Genomic DNA, 21,585 nt, shown 5'->3' with positions numbered 1-21,585 from the left:
ACTGGACGAAAGCTAACTTCAAGGCGAAGAAGCATTATATTGAATAAGAAAAGAAAGCTGGATCACAAGCTAGGGCCGAGCAACAAACCGAATGCGGATTTACATCTGACGTCAAGGATCAGACAGTCCTGTAAAGCGAGTTAGTTTGTCATGGTTCAAATTCATAATGGTAGACATAATGAGGAGGGGATTCCGTGCTCATTTCACTCCTAGAAGGCGAGGAAAGATGTGATTGGCCTTTGTCTACTCGGACTTCAACCTTCTCTTCTTCATCGTCATCGAATGAGTGAAAAATGGGGTGCAAGTATGCGTCTGCTAAGTAGGCTTTAAGGTTCAAGTTTGGTTCAGATTCCCGCTCCATTATGTCCCTTTCCATTGCTTCCTATTATCAACAAGAGAAATACAAGACAAACAGTTTGCTATTGTATCGTAAGCATCTAGGAATAGAGTTCAACATTTGGCATTACCTCGAGCGGATACTTTCTGAAAGCAGGTTCAAATCGGCTCTTGCAGTATCTGTGGAACCATATTGTAAATACAGGTAGCACGGTGAGTAAAGGCGTCGAATTGGCTGCTTTCTTTGTGCTGAGCAAACCAATAAGAGTCAATTGGGCTATCAACAAGCTTACGACTATACGACCATGCACGAACGGCCAAAACGCCCCGGCACTTTCGTATTCTTGATTATAAACGTTAATAATCTGAAGCAGTAAAAAGAATGTGTTAGGGACAATTGGAGTTCATATCAATCTCGTCTACTCATTTTGAAGCTAAGAGGGAATATCTGCCGGTTGAGAACACAGAATGGTTGCTAACCTGGTGACGATACACAAGAAAAGCCAAGGCGAAGAATACTAGGATAAAGGGAAGGAGGACTGGTGTGACAACTGCGTAAACTAGTCCGAGAAGAAAATATAGTTGCAATGATGGAAGGTTTTCAGGAAAATCAATACTTCCAGGATCCATAGCTTTTTCTCTATCTCTTTCGGTCTTTACTATAAACATGTTCTTGAGATGGTATATGACCAGTGGCTTGAGTCGAAGAATCTCACTTGCAATTCCTGCCCAACCATCCAACATAATATAGGTCATAAAGAATGTAGCTTTCATTGGTATTGCCACACCAATGGTTGCTGGGATTCTGCAAGCATAACCACGTATTATATTAACAAAAGATGAAGCAAGATATATAGTGTTATAAAATAAATGATACATCATCCAGGCATAATATGATGTGATCATTGGGACTTTTTCATGCCTATGCCTGATATTTCTAAGCAAATATAAAGTCACAGTATAAGTATTAGCCAAAAGAATGTGCATTGAACCGATTCATAAGGTTTAAGAGAATTACTGAGTAGGCGATTGATGAATAAATGAATAAAGTTGTTCAAAGGCTGCTCCAGCTATGATACTTCCAAAAAACACATTCACCAACATAAAGTAATAATACTTTGCTGCTGCTTTTCTTTCAATCGATGATAGTGAAAAATAACCTTCCATTTTGGACATCATTACCAGAACTGCTGGAAGAATGTATAAAAATATTTTTAAAGCTAGACCAGGCAGAAAACCTTGCAAGAAGCTCTTGACCACCTTTCTGCAAATGTTAAGAGAACAACTTGTCAGCTAAAATAGAAATATAATTGCATGAAACAGACTGGAAATGTAATGTCTCATGTACAGAATAGAATCAGGATTATCTTAGCAAGTGTCTATATCATTACTATTTAGAGATACATAAGCTACTCAATTTCAACTTTGCGCCATTCTAAGAATTAAAATGCTACGTGGAGCACATATAAGTTATAATATAACCGATAAAAGAGCCCGCATGAAAACAGCTAGCATACAATGATAACGTGGGACTAGTATCTAAGAAATCATAAAGAATACTTCGTTAAACTAGTCCCTTTGTCATATATAAAGAAAGCTATCATATGACCATATCCATGTTGAGTAACAAATCTGCTCATAGAGAATGATGGTATGCGCTGTTCTTTCCAGTCCCACATGGCCTAGTTTAGGTAATTTGAGAGCCTTTTAAGTAAGCATAATGCCACTCCCAAATTGGTACTCCATGTGGGCTAAATGCGAAGTGCAAACCCATTAACATGGTAGCAAAGCAGGTCTGCACAGGACTGAGAATTAGAGTGCTAGCAAATCTACTTGGCCAATGCTTCTTATATTCGCACTTACAAGCGCCCCCCATATGGTAGCCATGTTTGGCTGAATAGAGAGTGCAAATCCTTCAACATCAAGATACAAGCTCAACCAACAATGTTTCTAAAAATACAAGTTTCAAGGAGAAGAGGCCTATTTTATGATTAGCTTTCTCTTTCTTTTTAAGGGATCTATATGAAGTAGTACCTACATGACAAGATAAAAGCAGTTATCTTCAAGTTTGAAAAAACTAAAGTTTAGTAAGATCACATTTGGAATCCTAGAGGGAGACCTGTTGGTAGTAAATCTAAGCACTGGGGCACTACCATTATAAATTCTGGTCTTTATCTTGATGCAGTATGTTGTCTCGTTTCAGTTCTTGTAATTCTGATTCATCTTACTACTAGCAAGTTACTTTGCTGGAACTGACTGCAGGACTTGCACGCTTATTAGAACAATCATTATCTCAGCATCAAGGGTACCAACATTATCATTTCATCCCTCTAGTGGTAGTTAAAATCACATGATTGGGACTATAGAGGAAATATAACAATATAGCTAATTCTCATATTATGGATTAGCATATCAATATTATTTTATCATCAGATTCTAATAATACCTTATCTAAAAAGTAGAACTGAAATCAAAAGGAGGATCACTGCCCATGCTGAATTTAGGCTTCATTTCCACTGACCATTTTAAACTTCAGGTGTACTATGCTTGAGTTTAATGCTAAATTGAAACATATCAATCATTTTTATACAGTGCATCTACCTAAAATATAAGAATATATACTGATACGGATGTGTTAAGGGGGCCCAAGGTAATTAGGGAGAAGGGCATGGGCATTAGGGGAATGGAGGGGGCTTTTCAGGGGGGATTCTGGTCCGCCGCCCGGGGGGGGGGCCAAGTTTCCTCCCTCCTCCCTCCTCCCTCCTCCCTCCTCCCTCCTTTGACGCTCCTCTCCTCACCGACGTCACCGCGGCTCCCCTCCTTTTCTTTCTCCCATCACCAGCTCCACCGAGGGAGCTTCCTCCCGACGCCACTAGCTAGGACGCACGGGAGAGCCATCGCCTCCTTTCTTCTCCACGCCGACGCCGCCGAGGAGCACCGCCACCGCCCCAAGAGGCCTTCGGCGTCACCTGCAGCGGCCTTCGCCTGAGCTCGTCATCGGCGTCAACGCCGGCCAAAGAGGCACTGCCTCCTCCCCTCACACCAACAGCCTCATAGGTTGCCCCCATGGCCAGACTTACACCCTCATTGTCGACTAATGCTGTCATAGGCCCTGCTGTGGCCTATCTAACCGTGTTCCACTTCCGTCATGTTCCTCTTCTGTGGTGTTCCGACCTTTGCTTTGACCTAACTTGCGTGTCGATGTCATAGCTTGGCCTACGTGCCGTAGTCATATCCCGACCTATGTGTCGATGTCATATCCTGGTCTATGTGCTGATGTCATAGCCCGACCTGCTTGCCGATGTCATACCTCGGCCTGCATATTGTTGTTAGGTCCTGGCCTGCATGCCACCTTTCGGATCCATACCGCGTCCTGCTCCGCGTAGTCAGATCCAGCTCACATTCATCAACTCTTTCGGATCATGACGACTCGATCAGCGTCACGACTATCTCACTGATCCACTAGAGGGCACCCTCCTAGGCCAGGGTACGTTCACTGTACTCACTCTTCATAAATTTCATTACTCTACAATTTGTTCTGTTCATTATATATTCGTTGAATCTGCCTCAAGCATCGAAGTACCAGGGACCGGAGCAACCCGGTCACTGGATGCAAGTAGCGTTGACCAGAGGACTTATGACGACTTGATCAACATAGAAGGCAGCTCAGCATATCCCCCTCTGAGCTATAGCGATTCAGTCAACATTCCCCCCAAATCACCTTGGCAATCCGTCTGATTCAGCTTCGAGACAAGATCATATACCTTCAATGAATATCAAAGTGAGATAATGCAAACGAAAACAAACCAAATACAAAAGCTATCTAGATTCTAAATATTGCAAATCTATTATCGTGAACAAATTGGTTTGCAGTATATTATTGAAGGCTCAAGAATCAGCTTAGTAGATTAGGCTGGACAGATTTGTTTTGTAGGCACGTCATAATAAAAGGCAAGTGTGGCATGATTAAATAATGTCAAATTTGGAAGTTAAACTTGCACTAATCAGAGAGTTCCTTTTGACAGTTCACTTTGTGTCAGAAGTGATAAATAATCCAGGGCTGAGTGCAGATATATTAAGCATGCATGCATGGAAAGACCAATACTTGTAAAACTAGCCCCATGCATGAATAAACTAAAAGGAGTAAATCTTCCTACCATATTTGGTAGGATGTCTGGATATATGATCCTTTAACAAATATAACAAACAGCGTATTACAAGTTATTATCAATGATAAGAGATACTTACGTTTCAATTACTGGCCTTAGAAAAGGAGCAACCCTTTCAAGACCCTCCAGATTTGCTAGTGATTGCACAAATGCGATGGGGATCATATAAAAGAAAACCAACAAAAAGACTAGTATTGATATTAGAAGCCTTCGAATGCTGAGAGAAACAAATGGAATTGGTAGATTTTCCCAGTATACATCACGTGGTTCGGGTGCCCATTTTGTCAACCATTGAGTGGGATTCTTACTTTGCTGTGTTTGGGCACACACAGCTGCTCCCCATCTTGAGTCAAATGTAACAAATGCTACAGGCATTATAGCTTTGGGGTCTTTAAGAATTCTTTGGCGCTCATATGATATCTGAAGACAAATGGGAAGATAAAGTAATTTATCTTATGGAAACTTAAAATCAGAACATTCTTAAAAAAAAAGAGAGAACAAAATATAAATATGAATGAGCTGTTTGCCATCTAATGAGTATTTCATTAAGGCAATACAATATTTTCCTTTTCCAAATTCTACATAGTATCATAGCCTTCTAAAGATTAAGGTTTTTAAAGGAGGATTCCCCTTAGGAGGAGGCTGACATTGCCGCTGCCACCTCTACAACCTTTCCTCATCTCTTGATTACTTCTCTCTTTCCCTCTTTCTCATGTTTTCCCATTTGTGAACCCGAAGTTGCAATCTGGCATAGCCTGCATGTGAATCCCTGACGATAGGCACTCACAATATCCCTCAAATAGAGGAAGCCCTCCACGGCAAAGTTCCACAGCTGGGAGCTCCTTTGATGCAATGTCCTGTGGATCCACCCGCCAATCATACAAAAGACATCGTGATGCCTTCCCTTGTTCAGAACAACCATGAGAGACGACGACACCTATTCCATGAGACTCTGTTGTAGTGCATTTACCTCTTCTAAGCAACACGGTCTCGCGAGACTCTTCTAAAATGTTGACCTCTTAATCCAATAGCGCCACCAAGAGTGGGAGATGTCACCGATATGTTGCTCTCTCCCTATTGCTTCCTACCAAATTTGCTTGTTCATAGGCACAATCTCAACCCTGTCAAGGCCATTTGAGCCCCACAGCTTATGTTCTTTCTTGATCTATCCATCGATGATCTAGCCTCCACTTGGTGCTTCCCTCAAATTCTACTGCGTGTGAATCCAAACAAGGGAGCCTAAATAGTTCATCAATGTTGAGCATATAGTTGCAGCAACTCCTTTATGATAAAGGAGAATTACGTCCAGAGCAGGTCCGCGTGAAGAAGGCAGAGCATCCTCCTACATCGTCCTCTCATCGACGCCTCTAAATCGACTTTGAGTTGCCTCTCTCATTCAGCCTCTTTTGAGAGAGACCAACATATCTGGTATCTACCAACCCATCTGATGTTGATCCTCTTCTTTATAGTAACCTCTCTCTTGATTGCTAACACCATATTCTGATGGTGCTTCCTAGTCTGTACATGTGGATCCAAGTCCTCCATCTTTTCCCTTTTAATCCATGTCCTTTTGCCTTTTACTTTTGGTCTTCTACACAACCTCACAAGTCATCTTCATTGGGTCACATCATGAAGGGAATCCTTGGTTGTTTGTCATCCTCCTATTCTTCTCCTTGTGTTTCTTTCATGTGTACTTTTATCCAACTATTCATCTTAAATGACAATCTGAACAAAGAATATGTCTAGTTCTCATTGTTTATGTCCAACAAAGGATCAAACTACGCTATTCATCTCCAATGAAAATGTCTTGTTCTCATTTTGTTACGTCCAACAATATATCACGCTGCGATGTGTTATCATCTTTCTACTACAACCCTCAAGTGTTTTCTTTTTCTCACATCCTATTGTGTGTTGTTATATCCGCCACTTGATAAAGAAGACCACTCGAACAACACTCTTGAAATCACTCTTTATACTAGTTTCATTAATCTTATCTTTCTATCTTCTATCTCTTAATGATGTGTTGGTTGATCTGAGGTTGAATAAATCATTGCAAATACACTCCAACTATTTCCAAAGTTGTTTTATTAAGAGCATCCACACTAGCTTCCCTATCTAAAATGCATAATTTAGGGTAAAAAAGTTACTTTATTAAATTTAGATATCCACTTTTCAATACACCATATATCAACTTTTCTATTTCTTCTCTCTGTTCTATGATGTTTAGGGAATGGAATCCATTCCTTAAATTTAAAAAAGTAATGTTAATAAATGCATAATTTAGCGAATGGATAGGGTAGCTGATGCAAAGATTTTTTAGCTAGCATATCCAAAATTTAAGGTAAAATCTTTGAATACGGTATCTGATGTAGATGCTTTAAGTCGAAGCGACCATTAGTTGCATGCCCATTTACTCCTTTAAACTTTCATTTTACAAGTGTGAGGAATATGCTACTAGTTCCATTATTGTTGTGTCAAGCTTATGTTCTAGTTATTAGTATGAGAGGTTCTTTAGTCTATGTAAGAAAGTGAACATAGATAATATCTATTTCCAGCTTAAAGGAGATTGTTAAGTACTGGAGATATTAGGTACTAGGTATAGTGGGTTTAGTGCTGTATTAGTATCTCAAGGTTGGAGTTTTATTATGAGGCTATACATGCCTATATAATATTGTAATCTCATTAAAGCAATACAATAGTTCGTTTCTCCAAATTGGGCAATAAAATAAATAAATCTCTGTTAGAAATTAATATTACAGGAGTGAATAGAGTAGAAGCACTGATTACCTTTTCGTCAAGCTCACTAATTTTTTCTCTATAATAATTGATGGCATCCACTTTTTCACCACAAAGGCCTAAAAACCCTCCCTGCAACATTTAATTGAAAACGTCACAGGAATAATTAAAAGAAAAAATTGCTATTATGTTTTGATTTCTTCCTGATAGTGTGAAGTATCTTTAATTTTATTAGTACATCACAATTACAAATATTACTAAATTTTACAATCAAACTACAATAACAAATGCAAATCCCCCAAAATTCCAACTGTTCAGGATCATACTTATACTAAAATTAATCACGAATCAGTGCAAATCCTAAATAACATATCTATCAGAGACTCAGAATATATCTAACCAACTTAAAATTTAAACTTAGGGTTAGAGTGTACCTTAGTGGTTGGCCTTTTATCTGGATGTCTTTCATATTTCAGTTGGTTATAGTCCAACCAATTTTGTAATCTTTCCTTCTGCCTCACCAGTCTGGCAAATCTGTTTGCATTGTACACAGCCTGAAGAAAACAAAGAATGTGCATTTAATTCATCTGATTTTTTTCTTATTCTAATAGAAGCAAGCAAATTATCTATAACAAAGTATTATTGTTTTCTTGTGGAAAGTACCTTAAAAGTTTTTATCAAAAAAGCACTATTAGTGAAATAATAGCAGCAGTACCTGGTGTCCTATATAATGGTCAGGGTGGTTTCTTTGAAAAAATTGTTCAATACTCTCCGAGATGGAATGTCCTGAAACATGTGGCACATTTCTCACTACAACCTGGAAGGAAAGAAATCACTGATCAGAATCTTTGATTTGCCTAGGAAAGACGTGAGATGATGAAATAACAAATAGAAATAGAAAAATATAGAAAATGTTGAGCTTTGATAACATAAGAAAGAAAGAAAGAAAGAAAGAAAGAAATAAAAAGGGTTATGGGGTGGGCCTGGTCTGTTTTCATGTTGACAGCTATCACTTGTCAGATTGCAGTAAGTGTTCCTGAAAATTACCCAAAAGAAATTTCCACCGTGTAAATTATTAATCCATTATCAAACATAGGATAGTTGTTGGATTTTGAATGGATCAAAAGAATTATTTATGTCTTTTGGCAGCTTTTATTACACTAATTTCAGAAGAAATTAATTAGTAAAACAACAAATTATCTTCTGCAATAAATAGTAGCAATGCCAATGGGGAAATTCATTTAGAACTAAAAAGCTTTATGCCCCTAATTTCTTGTTTGCATTTGCTATCACGGTTGAGCCAACATTAGCCCTATTGCTCAGTACTGTTCTTGCCCACCCCTTCCCACTCTTCTCTTGTTGTTGCTACAGCAAGACCGTCATCCTTCCTCTCTCCTGCTGCTGTCAAAGACCCACCCACTTCTCTTTCACTCTACTTCAAATTCGTTTAACCAAGCAAAGGCCATAGAATGGGCGTGAGTCAATAGATTGTGTGATCAGTTGGAAGTCACAGTGTGTGTGACAGCAAATCCTGCATTTGTTCAAGCTCCTCTTGTCAAATGCTTCTAACCAAGGTGTATGCAACGTGAGCAAGCTAGAACGTGAATGTCACACCCTTCTACAGGCAATGCAATAGTAGCCCATTGTTGCATTCAAAAGACCAATTTTCTCCGAGTTATAATCTCAAGTGATTAAATTAATGATGTCCTTAGAAGCAAAATGTCGAAAAGGGACAAATTGCATATACTTTGGCATTCTCAGTGTGCAAATTTCAAAGTAGAAAAAACTACTTTATTGATATTTTTATCAAAAATATTATATTAGTTAAGTATATACCATTATATTATCAAACTAGATGGTTTCACAGTTTAAAATATTACCTTATCCATGTCATATACTAATACATAGTATATACCATTACTTTCCTAAACACCAAAAACAACCTTTTGTCTTACATTTCTGTTGTGGTGAATTCTAAGCCATATTTTCCATATGTTATTCCTTCTTACCTTAGAAAATCATCACCCATGAAGTTGAAGGGTTTTCTCTTTTTCAATTGGCTATTTTCAATAATGCAAATAGTTCATGGAAGGCATGAGTTATTTTAGGAAAGACTTTGTAGTCCTTGTACAAAGGGTCATAGATCTTTTGATTGTAGCAAAAGGTGATTAGGTTCACCTCAGGCACCCCTCACAGCCCGTCTTTAGGTTATGTAAAGGGAGGTAAATCACGGGGTCAGCTTATAGCTGACTGCCAAGTGACTAGGGAGTGGGAGGAGTTTTTTCCACGAGGACATGTGCCCGCTAGGAATTGATCCCTGCTCCATTGTAACAAATCTGCCACCCTCTAGCTAACTAGGCAGCACTATCTAGTTGAGATTTTTATTTATGATATATTTCTAAATTTCTGTGAAACCATCACAACTTTATAGATGGATTATATAGAGAGAAAGGACCAAAAGAGCATTATCCCAAATACACCTTATGATCCAACCAATACAAATTTTAAAAGAGAACATTTTCATAAAGTAAACACTATCCATTACAAGGTCACTGGAATTGATTTAGTTGCATATAAAATCTCTTAATCATTCACACTAACAAATGCTATAGAGAAAAAGAAGGCACAGTAAGACATGCAATTTAAAGGTGGAACATCGCAGCTGTTACTTACAGTAAATTGATCAACTCGGCGATGCTGAGACGCTAGAAAATGTAACCTCATAAATGCTACATTGTCATATTCCTTGTAGAGAACATACAAGGTCCATAATGTGAACAAGTATGCCATCAAAATGTGAATCCAGAATCTAAGTAGAGACAAATAATCATATAAATGGAGATAAAAAGAACACAGCATATATTTGACAAGAATACAAGGTAAGGGATATTTAACTAAAAACAAACATTGAAAATATACTGATCGCTTATTAAAAAATATAAGGAACATTTCAAATACAATGCAAAAATAACCTTGTCCAGAACATGAATCCTTCTATTCAAGAAAATTTTTCTTCAATGTTCCCGATTGATGAGATTAGGAATAAGATTTAAATTTTGAATTCTGATTTTGAGTGTGTAGTAATTATTCTATTTTGATTTACTATTTTTGATTTGGTAGTCAAATAATGGGATTATTGTATTTCCCAATTAGCACTATTTCTTTTCTAGATTAGTAGAGATGGATTTTATAAAAGTGTTGTTCCTATGATTAATAATATTTGTACTTCCAATTCTCTGTCTCAGCATTTTCTTTTGATGCTACTTCACCATCACAATAAGATTGTTATGTAAGTATCAAGTTCCTAAATAATGCTAAAACATTGTAAAACATAATGGCATTTCTGAAATCTAACACTACACACAAGTAACAACAATAAAGCTATAAAAAAAAAAGTGCAAGATGCAAATATGAACAGAAAAATTTAGAAAAAAACATATTGAGATAACAGCATTAAGTGCTTATTTATAACAGATCGGGAAAGGAATCATTTTTCCATTGTTCGCCATGTTCTAAAATCAAGTCAAGCAAAAGGTTTTCACTTTAAAGCAATCACTGCTAGGTACAGAAAATCCTTTCTGTGGTTAACCCTTTTCTAGAATCTAGTCAACCAAACATTAGCCTACTCACTATCTTCTCTTTCATGAACATTTCACAGTTTAAAATATTACCTTATCCAAGTCATATACTAATACATAGTATATACCATTACTTCCCTAAACATCGAAAACAACTTTTTGTCTTATATTTCTGTTGTAGTGAATTCTAAGCCATATTTTCCATAAGCTATTCCTTCTTACCTTACAAAACCATCACCCATGAAGTTGTAGGGTTTTCTCTTTTTTTTATTGGCTATTTTCAATAATGCAAATAGTTCATGGAAGACATGAGTTATTTTAGGAAAGACTTTCTGAACAGGTTCAAACGTGTACCTCCAGGATAGAAAAATGAGTATGAATATATGAAACAAATTTAAGTTCAAAATATCAAGACATATTCTTAGTTTCTTTGTCTTAAATAAGTAAAAATTGAATTCTTTGTAGCAGCTAAAAACAAAATTATATGTATGCAACACTGGAACATATCAATTATTGTTGTCTGAATGAATAGCATTGACCAATAGAGATGAATGGTTTACCTTTGAGATCCATTACTAACATTTGAAATTGAAAGCTTATCAATGTCACTGAACATGATATTTCTGTTGATGTTTAATAGTGTACCACCAGATACATTAACTGGAATTAGTATCAACAGTGCAAGGACTGTGATTGGCACAAAAATCTTTAGCCTGAAGAAGGCAGAGAGACAATTATTGAGCAAACCATTGTGCCAACACAAATTAGCAGCAGAAGTAGTAGAGTTGCATGCAACATGAAGTAGTAGAAGCAAGGAAACAAAAAAACAAAAAATTAAGAAATAGATAACAACACACAAATTACATTTTTCTTAAACAACCACAAGGACCATACACTAATAAGATGTACAAAAAAACAGCCCATTGATGAGTTAAATTAAAAAAGAAAACCAACTTCAATAACCTTTCAGTTATGCTTCAATGGAACCTTTTGTACACTAATCTATGAATATCAATTGAACATCAAAGTGTTGCAATTTTCCTAGAAACACTATTGTTTAACAAGAAAATAAAGCCTGTTAATATAAGCTGTTAATATGATTCACGAGAGATCAGGGGTGTTGTATGACTGCACCAAAAACCAATTGGCACATACATATAAGCTAGTTTATTGATTGAAAATGCACTTTCTTTTTCAATTCCAACAGTATTTGTGATCATGGAACTAATATTCATGGAAAAAAAACATGAGTATTGATTTATTTAATATTCAAATATGTTTGAACTTTGAATAGAGGACAAAATAAGTAGGAATAATTACCTTTCTCATGCTCAGAATCAAAATGAGCTGGCACTTACCAATATTATTTTATCAAATTACATTTTAGATATAAATGTAAGTGCAATTTACTTTTCTCCTTGAGTCTAATTTATAGTTTGCTTATGAGAAGTTTCTCTAGTTCATACAACAAGCTGGACATAGACACTATCTATGCTACAGCTTCAGGACGAGTGTAAGAGGAATTAGTATTAACAGGGTGGGTTATTGATGTAGGGGTTTAGTCCCTCATTAGCATTTTAGGTTTAGGTTTATGCCAATGTCATATTTATACCTAAGTGATGGTTATCCCTTTAACATAAGAAATATAATTATTCTACCTTCTCTGATTTCTGCAGTACGTACAAAGCATCTCGGAGTATATTTCAGCAACATTTTAAATGTCAGTATCAAGAATTGCCCATAGATTACCTCGATTATCAATTGGGAGTCAGAAAACCTGATTGAGAATATGGGGACAGATTGTGAGTAAGATTTATTGTCACTTGGAACTTTGGCAGTGATCCTTCTTATAATGTCAGTTCTTCCATGGTTTATAGATCAATAATGTCGTTTCTTCCATGGTTTGCTACTGATCCCGATATTACATTATAAGCTGGATCGCTGCCAAGGAATGTTCTTTCAGCACCTTCGAGCTTCACATCATCTCCTTCCAGTGCTTTGGCTGCATCTATAGAGTTAGGAGGTTTGGGCATTTTAGATACTAGATTGTTGGATTTAGCCTAATTACCTAGCTGATGGTCACTTTTAATTATACCCGAAACTGTTTTGGAACTTTTTGGTCTTCCATTCTTATTTCTCTTCTTCCATATGGCTGATAACTTCTTCAAATTGAAGACGATCTCAGATTTGGAGGGATATTTGGATAGTTCCAACTATTTGAGTATGGAGTTCACCATTTCACATTCTTCAGATTTCTCTTTCTGGTATACTATAAGGCAAGGGGGTTTGCGTCCAAAGCATTCATTTCTATTCTTTTTTCCTTCATATAGGTACTAGATGTCAGAATTAATGAGTTCAACTTCAATTATTTCTCCCCTGGTATTTTGTATACACAGCTGCTTCTTAGCTGAGAAATGCTCAGTCTCTATTCAACTACTATGACTATTCAGCCAATCTTGAGTGCTACTTCATTCTGCTGGCAATGGACTTGCAATGGTCAATTGCCAATTTTATCAGACATCCACTTCTTAGCTCACTGTGGGGTATCAAATCCTTTGGCTCATTTGATTTGGCATTATTACCCACTTTGAAGGTGAAAATATTCTCTTGGTTAGCACCGCACAATAAACTAAATACCAAAGATAGACTAGCAAGGAAGTATACATTTATGGAAGATCCAGCTTTATGCTTTGAAACTTCATTAGTCTACCTCCTTTGGCCTCTAACAATGAAACCACTAGTCATCTATTCGTTGATTGCTTCACAGCAATAACTAGATGACAAATATTATGAGGTTATATAATTGTCTAACGCGTTAGATAGATCAACAGATTTGTTGGCCAATTCTGATACCTTATGCAACATTCACCTTGGCTACATGCTTGGTTATCTGTTTTATGGGCTCACTGCTGAAAGGACATTTTTTATGGCTGCAGGGTTGATATTAGAGATCTTCTACACAGTTGAATGGACCTTCAGCTCTGAAAATGTAGAGTGTCTGTTAAATGGAAAGGCCTCTACTTCTTCCTGCACCAATCATATGTGGTCACTGAACAAAGAGCTTTGCCAATCTAGTTATAACCAAGTCCAGCTGTTCTTTCCCTTATTCTTCTCGGCTCATAGCTCAGCTTGCTGCTGGTTGCATGATGCTTTTATAGATGAGAATATATGCATAATCTCAGTATTATACGCTGGATGTCAAGAGCATCTCTTAGATAATCTTAGATTGCACAACTTGGCATCTTTAAAATATTGGAAGCTGTAAATGGTGTGTTCACGCTATTTCCATTGTTTAGGAAAAAAAAAAAAAAAAATAGTAGAGGCCGAAGCAGCGACGTGGGCAAGGAAGCTGACTATGATCATATTTTCCATCTAATTTGTGCAGATTAATTCTAAGAGAGCTAAATAATCAAGCTTTTCCTACAAGACAGCAAAAGGGAAATTGAAGCCTTCTAGTTCATTAAAAATTACCAAAAGTCTTCGACTAAAAGTTGCCAAAATCAAAATTCAAGATTAATAACCTTGCTTGGGTATCGTTCAAGGTCAGATCATTTGCGCAAAAAACTTTAATCGAAACGTTGAGTCAATAACTCGAATGAAAAACCCTTGACTAAGAAGTCATAAGATAGAGATCTGTCTACTGCCCGAGTAGAAGATTTTTCCCCCGACAAACCAGAGGTGAAAGAAAAGCCAGTGAAAAAGAACTCAAAACAGAAGTCCGGAGAGGATTATCAAACATGAAAAAAAAAAAAATCTACAAAAAGCAGCAAAATTCCAGAGCTCACCCGATAATATAGATCCGGAGATAGACAGCGGAATCCAGCCCAGCATGATGAATAATCTCAGACTCACTCATCCTAAGAGCTCCAGGTATCCAGTTGAGGAACGTCAAGTAGGTCGAGAGATTGAGATTGACGAACCTGCTGACCCCGCAGCCGCACACCACGGGGCTCTTGCGCCCGCCGGTAATGTACCATTTCGGAAAGTAAATCCTATCGTTGATGGGCTGAATCCGGAGGACAGCGAAAAGGACGAGGAATGCGAATGCGCTCAAAATGTTGATGAACGCCGAGACGCCAAGATCCTCGACAGTCGCCATGAGCCCGACGACCCAGAGGAACCTCTCAGGAATCCATCAAGACGAAGGAAAAGAGCTAGCTGGCTTTGCGACGGGGAAGCGTGTGGGCGGAGGAAACCCAAATAGAAGACAAGAAGCGAAGCACCAGAGAAGAACAGAGCAGAAGGGAAAGGGAACTGTAAAGTGTGCCTTCCACTGGTTGAGATAAAAAGGAATCTTCCCGGCGAATATGTAAAGGCGGCGACGCACTTGTGAGCGCCGCGCCGCGGGAGGACAGATAATAATGCTTTTGTTATTAGTTGTTAGCAGCTGGTGTTATGTCACTCACTAGTCACTTTCACTGCGATAGCAAAAGGTCAGTATGTTCGTCTTCAGCGTTCTATTAATCTATTCTAGATTAACACCGATTATTACTAATATTTAAAATAATGATTAATATATAAAAAAATTAATCCGGTGTATGAAATTTCAGTCACGTGAAATTTCAGTAAAAATTTTATTGTACATAATCTTTTCAGAATTTAAATTCATGATTTTTTTATTAAATAATAATAATTTTATCGTTACATTAAAACTCCCCTTCAACATTAAATATATATAAAAAAATTATTCCCATTATACTAAAATTTAAATCTCATATCTCACGATATCAACACTGCTCGTCCTAAGGGAATTCTCTCTTAACCAACTAAATTGGTGTAATGGTCACTCGTGACTGCTCTCCCCTCCCATAAATTCGGCTTGTGGTCCCGCACGTTGAACTTTCTTATTGGATCAATCAAATTCCTCCAGCCTGTCATCGGGTGGTGCTTCACTACCGCCTACCGGTCTACCCCTTAATCCATATTAAAGAGAATAATATTTTTTTAATAGCTGTATCTCATCTATTTCATCTAATTGACTTTTATACAATAATATATAGTTAACCAGCACACTCACTGTCCGCACGACTGACTCAGTAAATTCAGGATACAAAGTGTCGTATACGGACGGATGGACAGGATCTATTTTATATATATATATAATATAATATATATATGGACACTCTCCATGAGTAGACCAGATCCTCTAGATCTTATTTACGGTCCAGATAAAATTTCATAGGTGAGAATCATGTATCTCCATCAATATATGAAAAAGGAGTTTTTTTTTACCATTTTTTTCGATCTAGAGGATCTCTGCTCCTCCATGAGTGCGCAACGTGAGCGACATGGAGCAATGTGAGCGACTAAGCGGACGAGTAGGATAGACTCCCAACTTTGCTGGACTCAGTCACGTGCTCTCGGAAGCCTCATTTCACGTGAGACGACTCTCACAATCATTGGACATATAATATTGACATCCAACTAATAAATTATAATATATAATTGATTTACTCCTTTTACAAATTTTACTTTTTTTATTGAAATATATATATATATATATATATATATAAAAGGATTTTATATGTTAAAATAAGGATTTGATAGCGGCAGAATTCATGCCGCGATCCCCGACGGATTTATCCCCTAGGCTATAGTATGGATGGGTCTAGGCGGCCGGAGGCCACCGGCGGTGGGCAGATGGCCGGTGGCGGGCGTGCGAGGAGGTGCGGTCACCACAATGGCTATAGTGTGGGTGGGTCCAGGCGACCGAAGGCTGTCGACGTACTCATCAGCTATCTACAAAAGTTGATTTTTTAAAATATTTTTTATTTTTTAAATATAAATTTTTCTCTCGCCGAAGCTGCTCACCACGCCTCCTCGCCCGCCGGCCATCCGCTCAACGCGCCCGCCACCCACCCGACCGTCGGCCATCTGCCCACCACCGGCGGCCTCCGGCTGCCTGGACCCAGCCCAGGGATGAACCTGTTGGAGATCGCGGCATGGATTCCGCCGCTACCAGGTCCTTATTTTAACGTATAAAATCTTTATATATATATATATATATATATACAGAAGTGATATCCTGCAGGACTTAACATGCGCGACTGTGCGCGCCTGATAGGCTCGGTCCACAGACCAATCAGAAGTGATGGACCGATCAGGACCGATCAGGATATGTCCTGATCGGTCCAAAGGGCATGCCGCGTCGACGTCGCGCATGTTAAGTCCCATAGGATATCACTTCTGTATATATATATATATATATAAACAAAAGAAAACATATATTAAAAAAATAAAAAAAATGTTAAAAAAAATCAAATTGTGGGTCACGGACGAGTCCGCATGCACAGGTATGTATTTTAACAAAACTATATATATATAAAAGTGATATCCTGCGGGACTTAAGATGCGCGACTGTGCGTGACGTCGACGCGGCATGCCCTCTGGACCGATCAGGACATATCCTGATCGGTCTGGGAGGCTTCTGATCGGTCTGTGGACCGATCAGGACATATCCTGATCGGTCTCTGGACCGATCAGTGATATCCTGCGGGACTTAAGATCAGAAAATGATCGGTTCCCTGATCGATTCAGAGACCGATCAGGAGGTTCCCTGATCGGACTGGTGACCGATCAGGAAAACATGTCCGCAACGATCCACACGACTTTATCCGTAGCATATATATATATATATATATATATGCGCACCACTCTCGTACTTATCTCTGATACTTGATTAAGAATCAAGGTATTAAAAAGTTATTCAATACTCCAACTTCGACTGACTCAAGACATCTCGACTCACTCAGTCGTAGAGGACATAGGCAAAGTGCACATCATATTTAAATTTGATAAATTTCCTGATCAGACATTGTTTTCATTATTCATTTTCTTAATTCTTTTAAAATTTATGTCAATAAGATTTTATAAAAATTTTAAATTAGAAAAATTCATTATTATTTAAAAAAAAGTTCACGCTGCATAGTAGCCGGCAAAGATTAAGGCGTAGGACTATAAACGATTCAAGCCGAACTGAACTTTGGGGTGTTCAGGCTTATTTGATAAGATAACCGAACCGAGCCGAAGTTAAAATGAACCAAACTTTTGGAATAAGTGTTCAAGCTTGGCTTGGTTTATTTTTTATGAGCTTGAGCTTGGTTCGTTTAGATGTTATCAAGCTCTCAATTCAAGCTTGACTTGAGCTTGGTTCGAGCTTGGCTTAAGCTTGGTTCGTTTAGATGTTATCAAGCTTTCAATTCAAGCTTGTTTGATTGTTTGAAACTTTTAATTGTTTGTGATCCTGTCCGAATGCTGAATCAACGGACGCTGGGCACGTGGCGCTCCTCGGATGCTGACGTGGATCTTCGACTGGTCGCAAGAAATTCCGGCGAACCTGCACAGAAGTCGGGCCGGGAAGGGGTTCCCGGCGGCGACCCTCCGACGCTCAAGTCAGGCAAGTAGATAAAAAAAGTTGCTTCCAAGATGTTAAACGCGTACCTCCGGTGAAAGGTGAGGGCCTTTATATAGGGTAGCGGAGAAGCGAGTGTACACCTACCGAGGTGTACACGTGTCAGCGGCCCATACCCCAGTAAGGACTTGTCAGTGAGCTTACCTGACCCATATTGCTACAGTCCAAGCATGTCCTCAATGGGACAGCGGAACCCCGTCATAAGATTTGAAGTATGGCCTACATGTGGACCATACCCGCTGTCAGAAAAAGATGTCACTTGTCCTTTTGCCCTTACTCCCTGGAGAGAGTCCGGGCGGCTGACTTCCGCGACATCCGGCCGGACGTATGTGGTGCTTTACTCGGAGAGATTCTTACTCACGTGCTTTGTGGAGACTGTTAGCAGTGCTACCTGATGGCTTTGGCCGAGCGTGAAATCCGATCGGCCCTGCGATCTTATCAGCTGAGCGCCGGAACACTGACTTTCGGCGATACACCAACCATCACCTAGACACCGGCCAGCCGCCCGGCCAGTCGAACCCGCCCCTCTCCGCCCGGCCATCTGCTACTTTGGCTTCCACGTGGCGTTGACTCCTCCGGACGGGGGGGGGCCTGTTCTTACAACCGGATCACTTGCCTCCCCTTCAAGTCTAGTCGAAGGAGGCGATTAGTCCAACTGACTGGACTAGTAGCCTAGCCGGGCGGCATCTTCGGGCACTCCTCCTCCGATCGGCTTCCCGCAGGGATGGTCTTTAAGGTTGGTCAACAACAACCTTCCTCGGATCTACTCGTAACCCGTGCCAATCTTCAACATTAAGGCTGAGCATGCGCTCATTAAATGCATCGAATGACCAAACGCCACGTGGCCAACTGTCGTCATCGTACGGCGGCGGCGGTGTGGTGCTTTGATGGGATCGAGGCGGTTCGAAATGGACGGCGCGATGTGCACTTTGACTCCCGTGACCTGGATCCACTGGCGGAGGCCGCCCGGCCTCCGCCATATAAAATCTTCACTCTCTCCCATTCCCCTCACTTGCCTCCGCGATTTCAACCCTTGTCCCCAGCGCTTGGAGCTCCGGCGATACTGTCTCTGTTCTCCAGCGCCCCTTCCTTGATCCCTTTCCTCTCTGTAAGGCTTTATAACTTTTCTTCCGCATTTCCGGTGTCTCATCCGCATTTCTTTCCCTAGTTCCAATCCTTGAAACTTCTTTTCGTTGTCTGTTGTTTTTCTTCTACCTTTTTGCCTTTTTGACTCCTCCCGATCGACTCATGGCTAGTTCTTCCCATCCCGAAGAACAGCCCCTCGGTCCATGGTACACTACCATGCAATCCCGATTCGAACAGCGGGACTTCAATATTTTGACAGACAATTTTGAAATCCCAGATGATTTCGAAATTCGTTTAGCCGGTCCTTCCGCTCGGCCGCATAGGCCGCCGCGCGGAGCTTCTGTGTCTTCCGCGACCAGTTTACCGCCGGTCTGCGTTTCCCTGTACATCCGTTCATCATAGATGTTTGTAATTTTTTCGGTGTGCCGCTCGGCAGTCTGGTACCCAACACCTTTCGTCTCCTTTGCGGTGTTGTTGTTTTGTTCAAGATTCACAACATCCCCCTCCGACCGGAGGTCTTCTTTTATTTTTATTACCCCAAACAAGCTGAGCCGGGCACCTTCATGTTCCAAGCTCGGCCCGGCTTAGTCTTCTTCAACAAACTACCCTCTTCCAATAAACATTGGAAGGATTATTTTTTCTACATTCGAATGCCCGATCGGGCCAACTTCCCGACCCAGTGGCAGGTCAGCCTACCCCCCACTCCCGAGCTGAAGAAATTCAAGACTCGACCGGACTACCTCCATGCTGCAAATATGCTAGCCGGTCTGCGCCTTGACATCAATAAGCTCCTTCACGAAGGAGTGATGTACATCTTCGGCCTGAGTCCCATACGGACTCCTCTTCCGACCGGCTTCGGTAAGAATTTTACTTTGGTATTTACTTTGATTGCTAACTGATTTCTTTTCTTTCCTTTGCAGCGGACATCGTCATGGATTCGGTGATGGCCGGCGTTTTAAAGAGAAAGGCGGCGGCTCTGGAAGCCGCGGCGGCCAAAGAAATGGAAGCACTCGGTATCCAGCTGGTCGGATCCCATGAAGGAGAAAGCGGGACTCAGGCTGAGTCAACTGTTCCGGCTTCTCAACAGAACGTGGCGAGCGTAGCCACTCCCACTGGGGAACCAACTGTCCCCGAGGAAGGTTCCGCTCAGGAGGGAGAGCCACCTGTACAAAAGCGACGCCGAGTGGAGACTCCCCTTTGGTCGGCTACCTCCGCGGTCCAACCATCCGAGCGGGTCACTGCGACTGCTCGGGGCAAGGCGCCAGAGGTCGAAGTCATTTCGTCCGACCGGACGCCTTCTGAATGGGACGAGCCGGCTGCTCCAATTGAGGCTACTCCGGTGAGCACCCTTCCGCCCGCTCGTCATTCCGTCCAACGTTCAATCATTTATTCCCAGTTTTCTGCGCCGGCTTCTGATCCCCTTCAAACCGCCGGTCGGACGATCCCCGGCCACGACCGCACTATACGAGTCTCTCTTCATCTCCCGACTGAAGAGTTGCTGCCCGAGGCCGACCGCCCGACCGTGCCCGAGCACACCATCACCTTCAAGGGGCCCCTAGCCGAGATGTGGGCCGACGCCCGGGAGCGCGTCGCGCTGATCCCCCTCCGCAACCTGGCCAATAGCCACATGCAGGAGGCCACGGGGGTAAGATCGTTTTCTCTGAAATTCTGCCTGCATTTTTCCGATCGGCTGCTAACAATTTTCTTTTGCCAGAGATGGGTGGAGGAGATCGCAGTCTCCAACCGCCTAGCCATGGTGGACGAGGAGTTAAGGCAGCTGAAGGCGGCTAGCGGTCCGTCCGGCTCTCAGGGCCCTTCGTATGCCGAGCTGCAAAAGGAGCTGAAGAAAGCTCAAGCTTTGTTGGCGGCCGAGCAGAAAAAGACGACCGATCAGACCCATGCCTTGGCCGAGTTCGAGCGGCAAGTCAAGTCGCTCGACACAAAAATAACTTTGGCCACCACTCGGAAAAATACGGCTATCTCCGATCTGGAGAAAAAGAACGTGGAGGCTCGGGGCCTGGAGCTGAAGATAAAGGAGTTGACAGAGCAGCTCGACAGGGAGAAGGCGGGTCGCTCGGCCGACGCGTCCAAGCTTCAGAATCTGAATGAGGCCCTTACTGGCTCCCAGGCGGCTTTCAAAGAATATCAAGATGCCGAGCCGAGTCGCCTCGTTGCCTTAAGACAGAGCTATATCCGCTCGCCTGAATTCTCGGAGAAAATATGCGAGTGGATGTACACAGCTTTCGACTTGGCTATGACCGCCACCACC

General features: G+C 40.7%; 1 protein-coding gene across 2 annotated transcripts; it reads right to left on the bottom strand.

Annotated features, from left to right (window-relative positions):
* Window positions 1–2: 2 nt before the first annotated feature.
* LOC122023464 (CSC1-like protein At1g32090) lies at window positions 3–15,181 on the bottom strand. 2 transcript variants are annotated; one of them, XM_042581581.1, is made up of 11 exons: window positions 14,605–15,181; window positions 11,380–11,532; window positions 9,915–10,050; window positions 7,957–8,058; window positions 7,676–7,795; window positions 7,293–7,373; window positions 4,585–4,925; window positions 1,355–1,600; window positions 817–1,141; window positions 468–701; window positions 3–382 (listed from the first exon to the last, which is right to left on the bottom strand). In XM_042581581.1, the coding sequence occupies exons 1-11, from the start codon at window positions 14,916–14,918 to the stop codon at window positions 149–151; spliced, it is 2,286 nt and encodes a 761-aa protein (XP_042437515.1). In that variant the 5' UTR covers window positions 14,919–15,181; the 3' UTR covers window positions 3–148. The 2 variants fall into 2 exon arrangements, with proteins under 2 accessions (XP_042437515.1, XP_042437516.1); XM_042581582.1 differs by lacking the exon at window positions 11,380–11,532.
* Between the last annotated feature and the right edge of the window lie 6,404 nt (window positions 15,182–21,585).

Source organism: Zingiber officinale, chromosome 9B (genome assembly GCF_018446385.1).
Source record: "Zingiber officinale cultivar Zhangliang chromosome 9B, Zo_v1.1, whole genome shotgun sequence".
NCBI lineage: Eukaryota > Viridiplantae > Streptophyta > Magnoliopsida > Zingiberales > Zingiberaceae > Zingiber > Zingiber officinale.
Note: the sequence above shows the minus strand (reverse complement) of the source record. Positions and strands in the feature narration are given on the sequence as shown.

What these genes read in the sequence shown, in the direction of transcription:
- LOC122023464 (XM_042581581.1), bottom strand. Translation starts at nt 14,918, where the DNA reads ATGGCGACTGTCGAGGATCTTGGCGTCTCGGCGTTCATCAACATTTTG. An exon ending in ACCATTATATAGGACACCAG is followed by an intron (nt 7,796 to 7,956) that starts GTACTGCTGCTA and finishes TGTTTTCTTCAG; the next exon opens with GCTGTGTACAATGCAAACAG. An exon ending in TTAGTGAGCTTGACGAAAAG is followed by an intron (nt 4,926 to 7,292) that starts GTAATCAGTGCT and finishes ATTTGTCTTCAG; the next exon opens with ATATCATATGAGCGCCAAAG.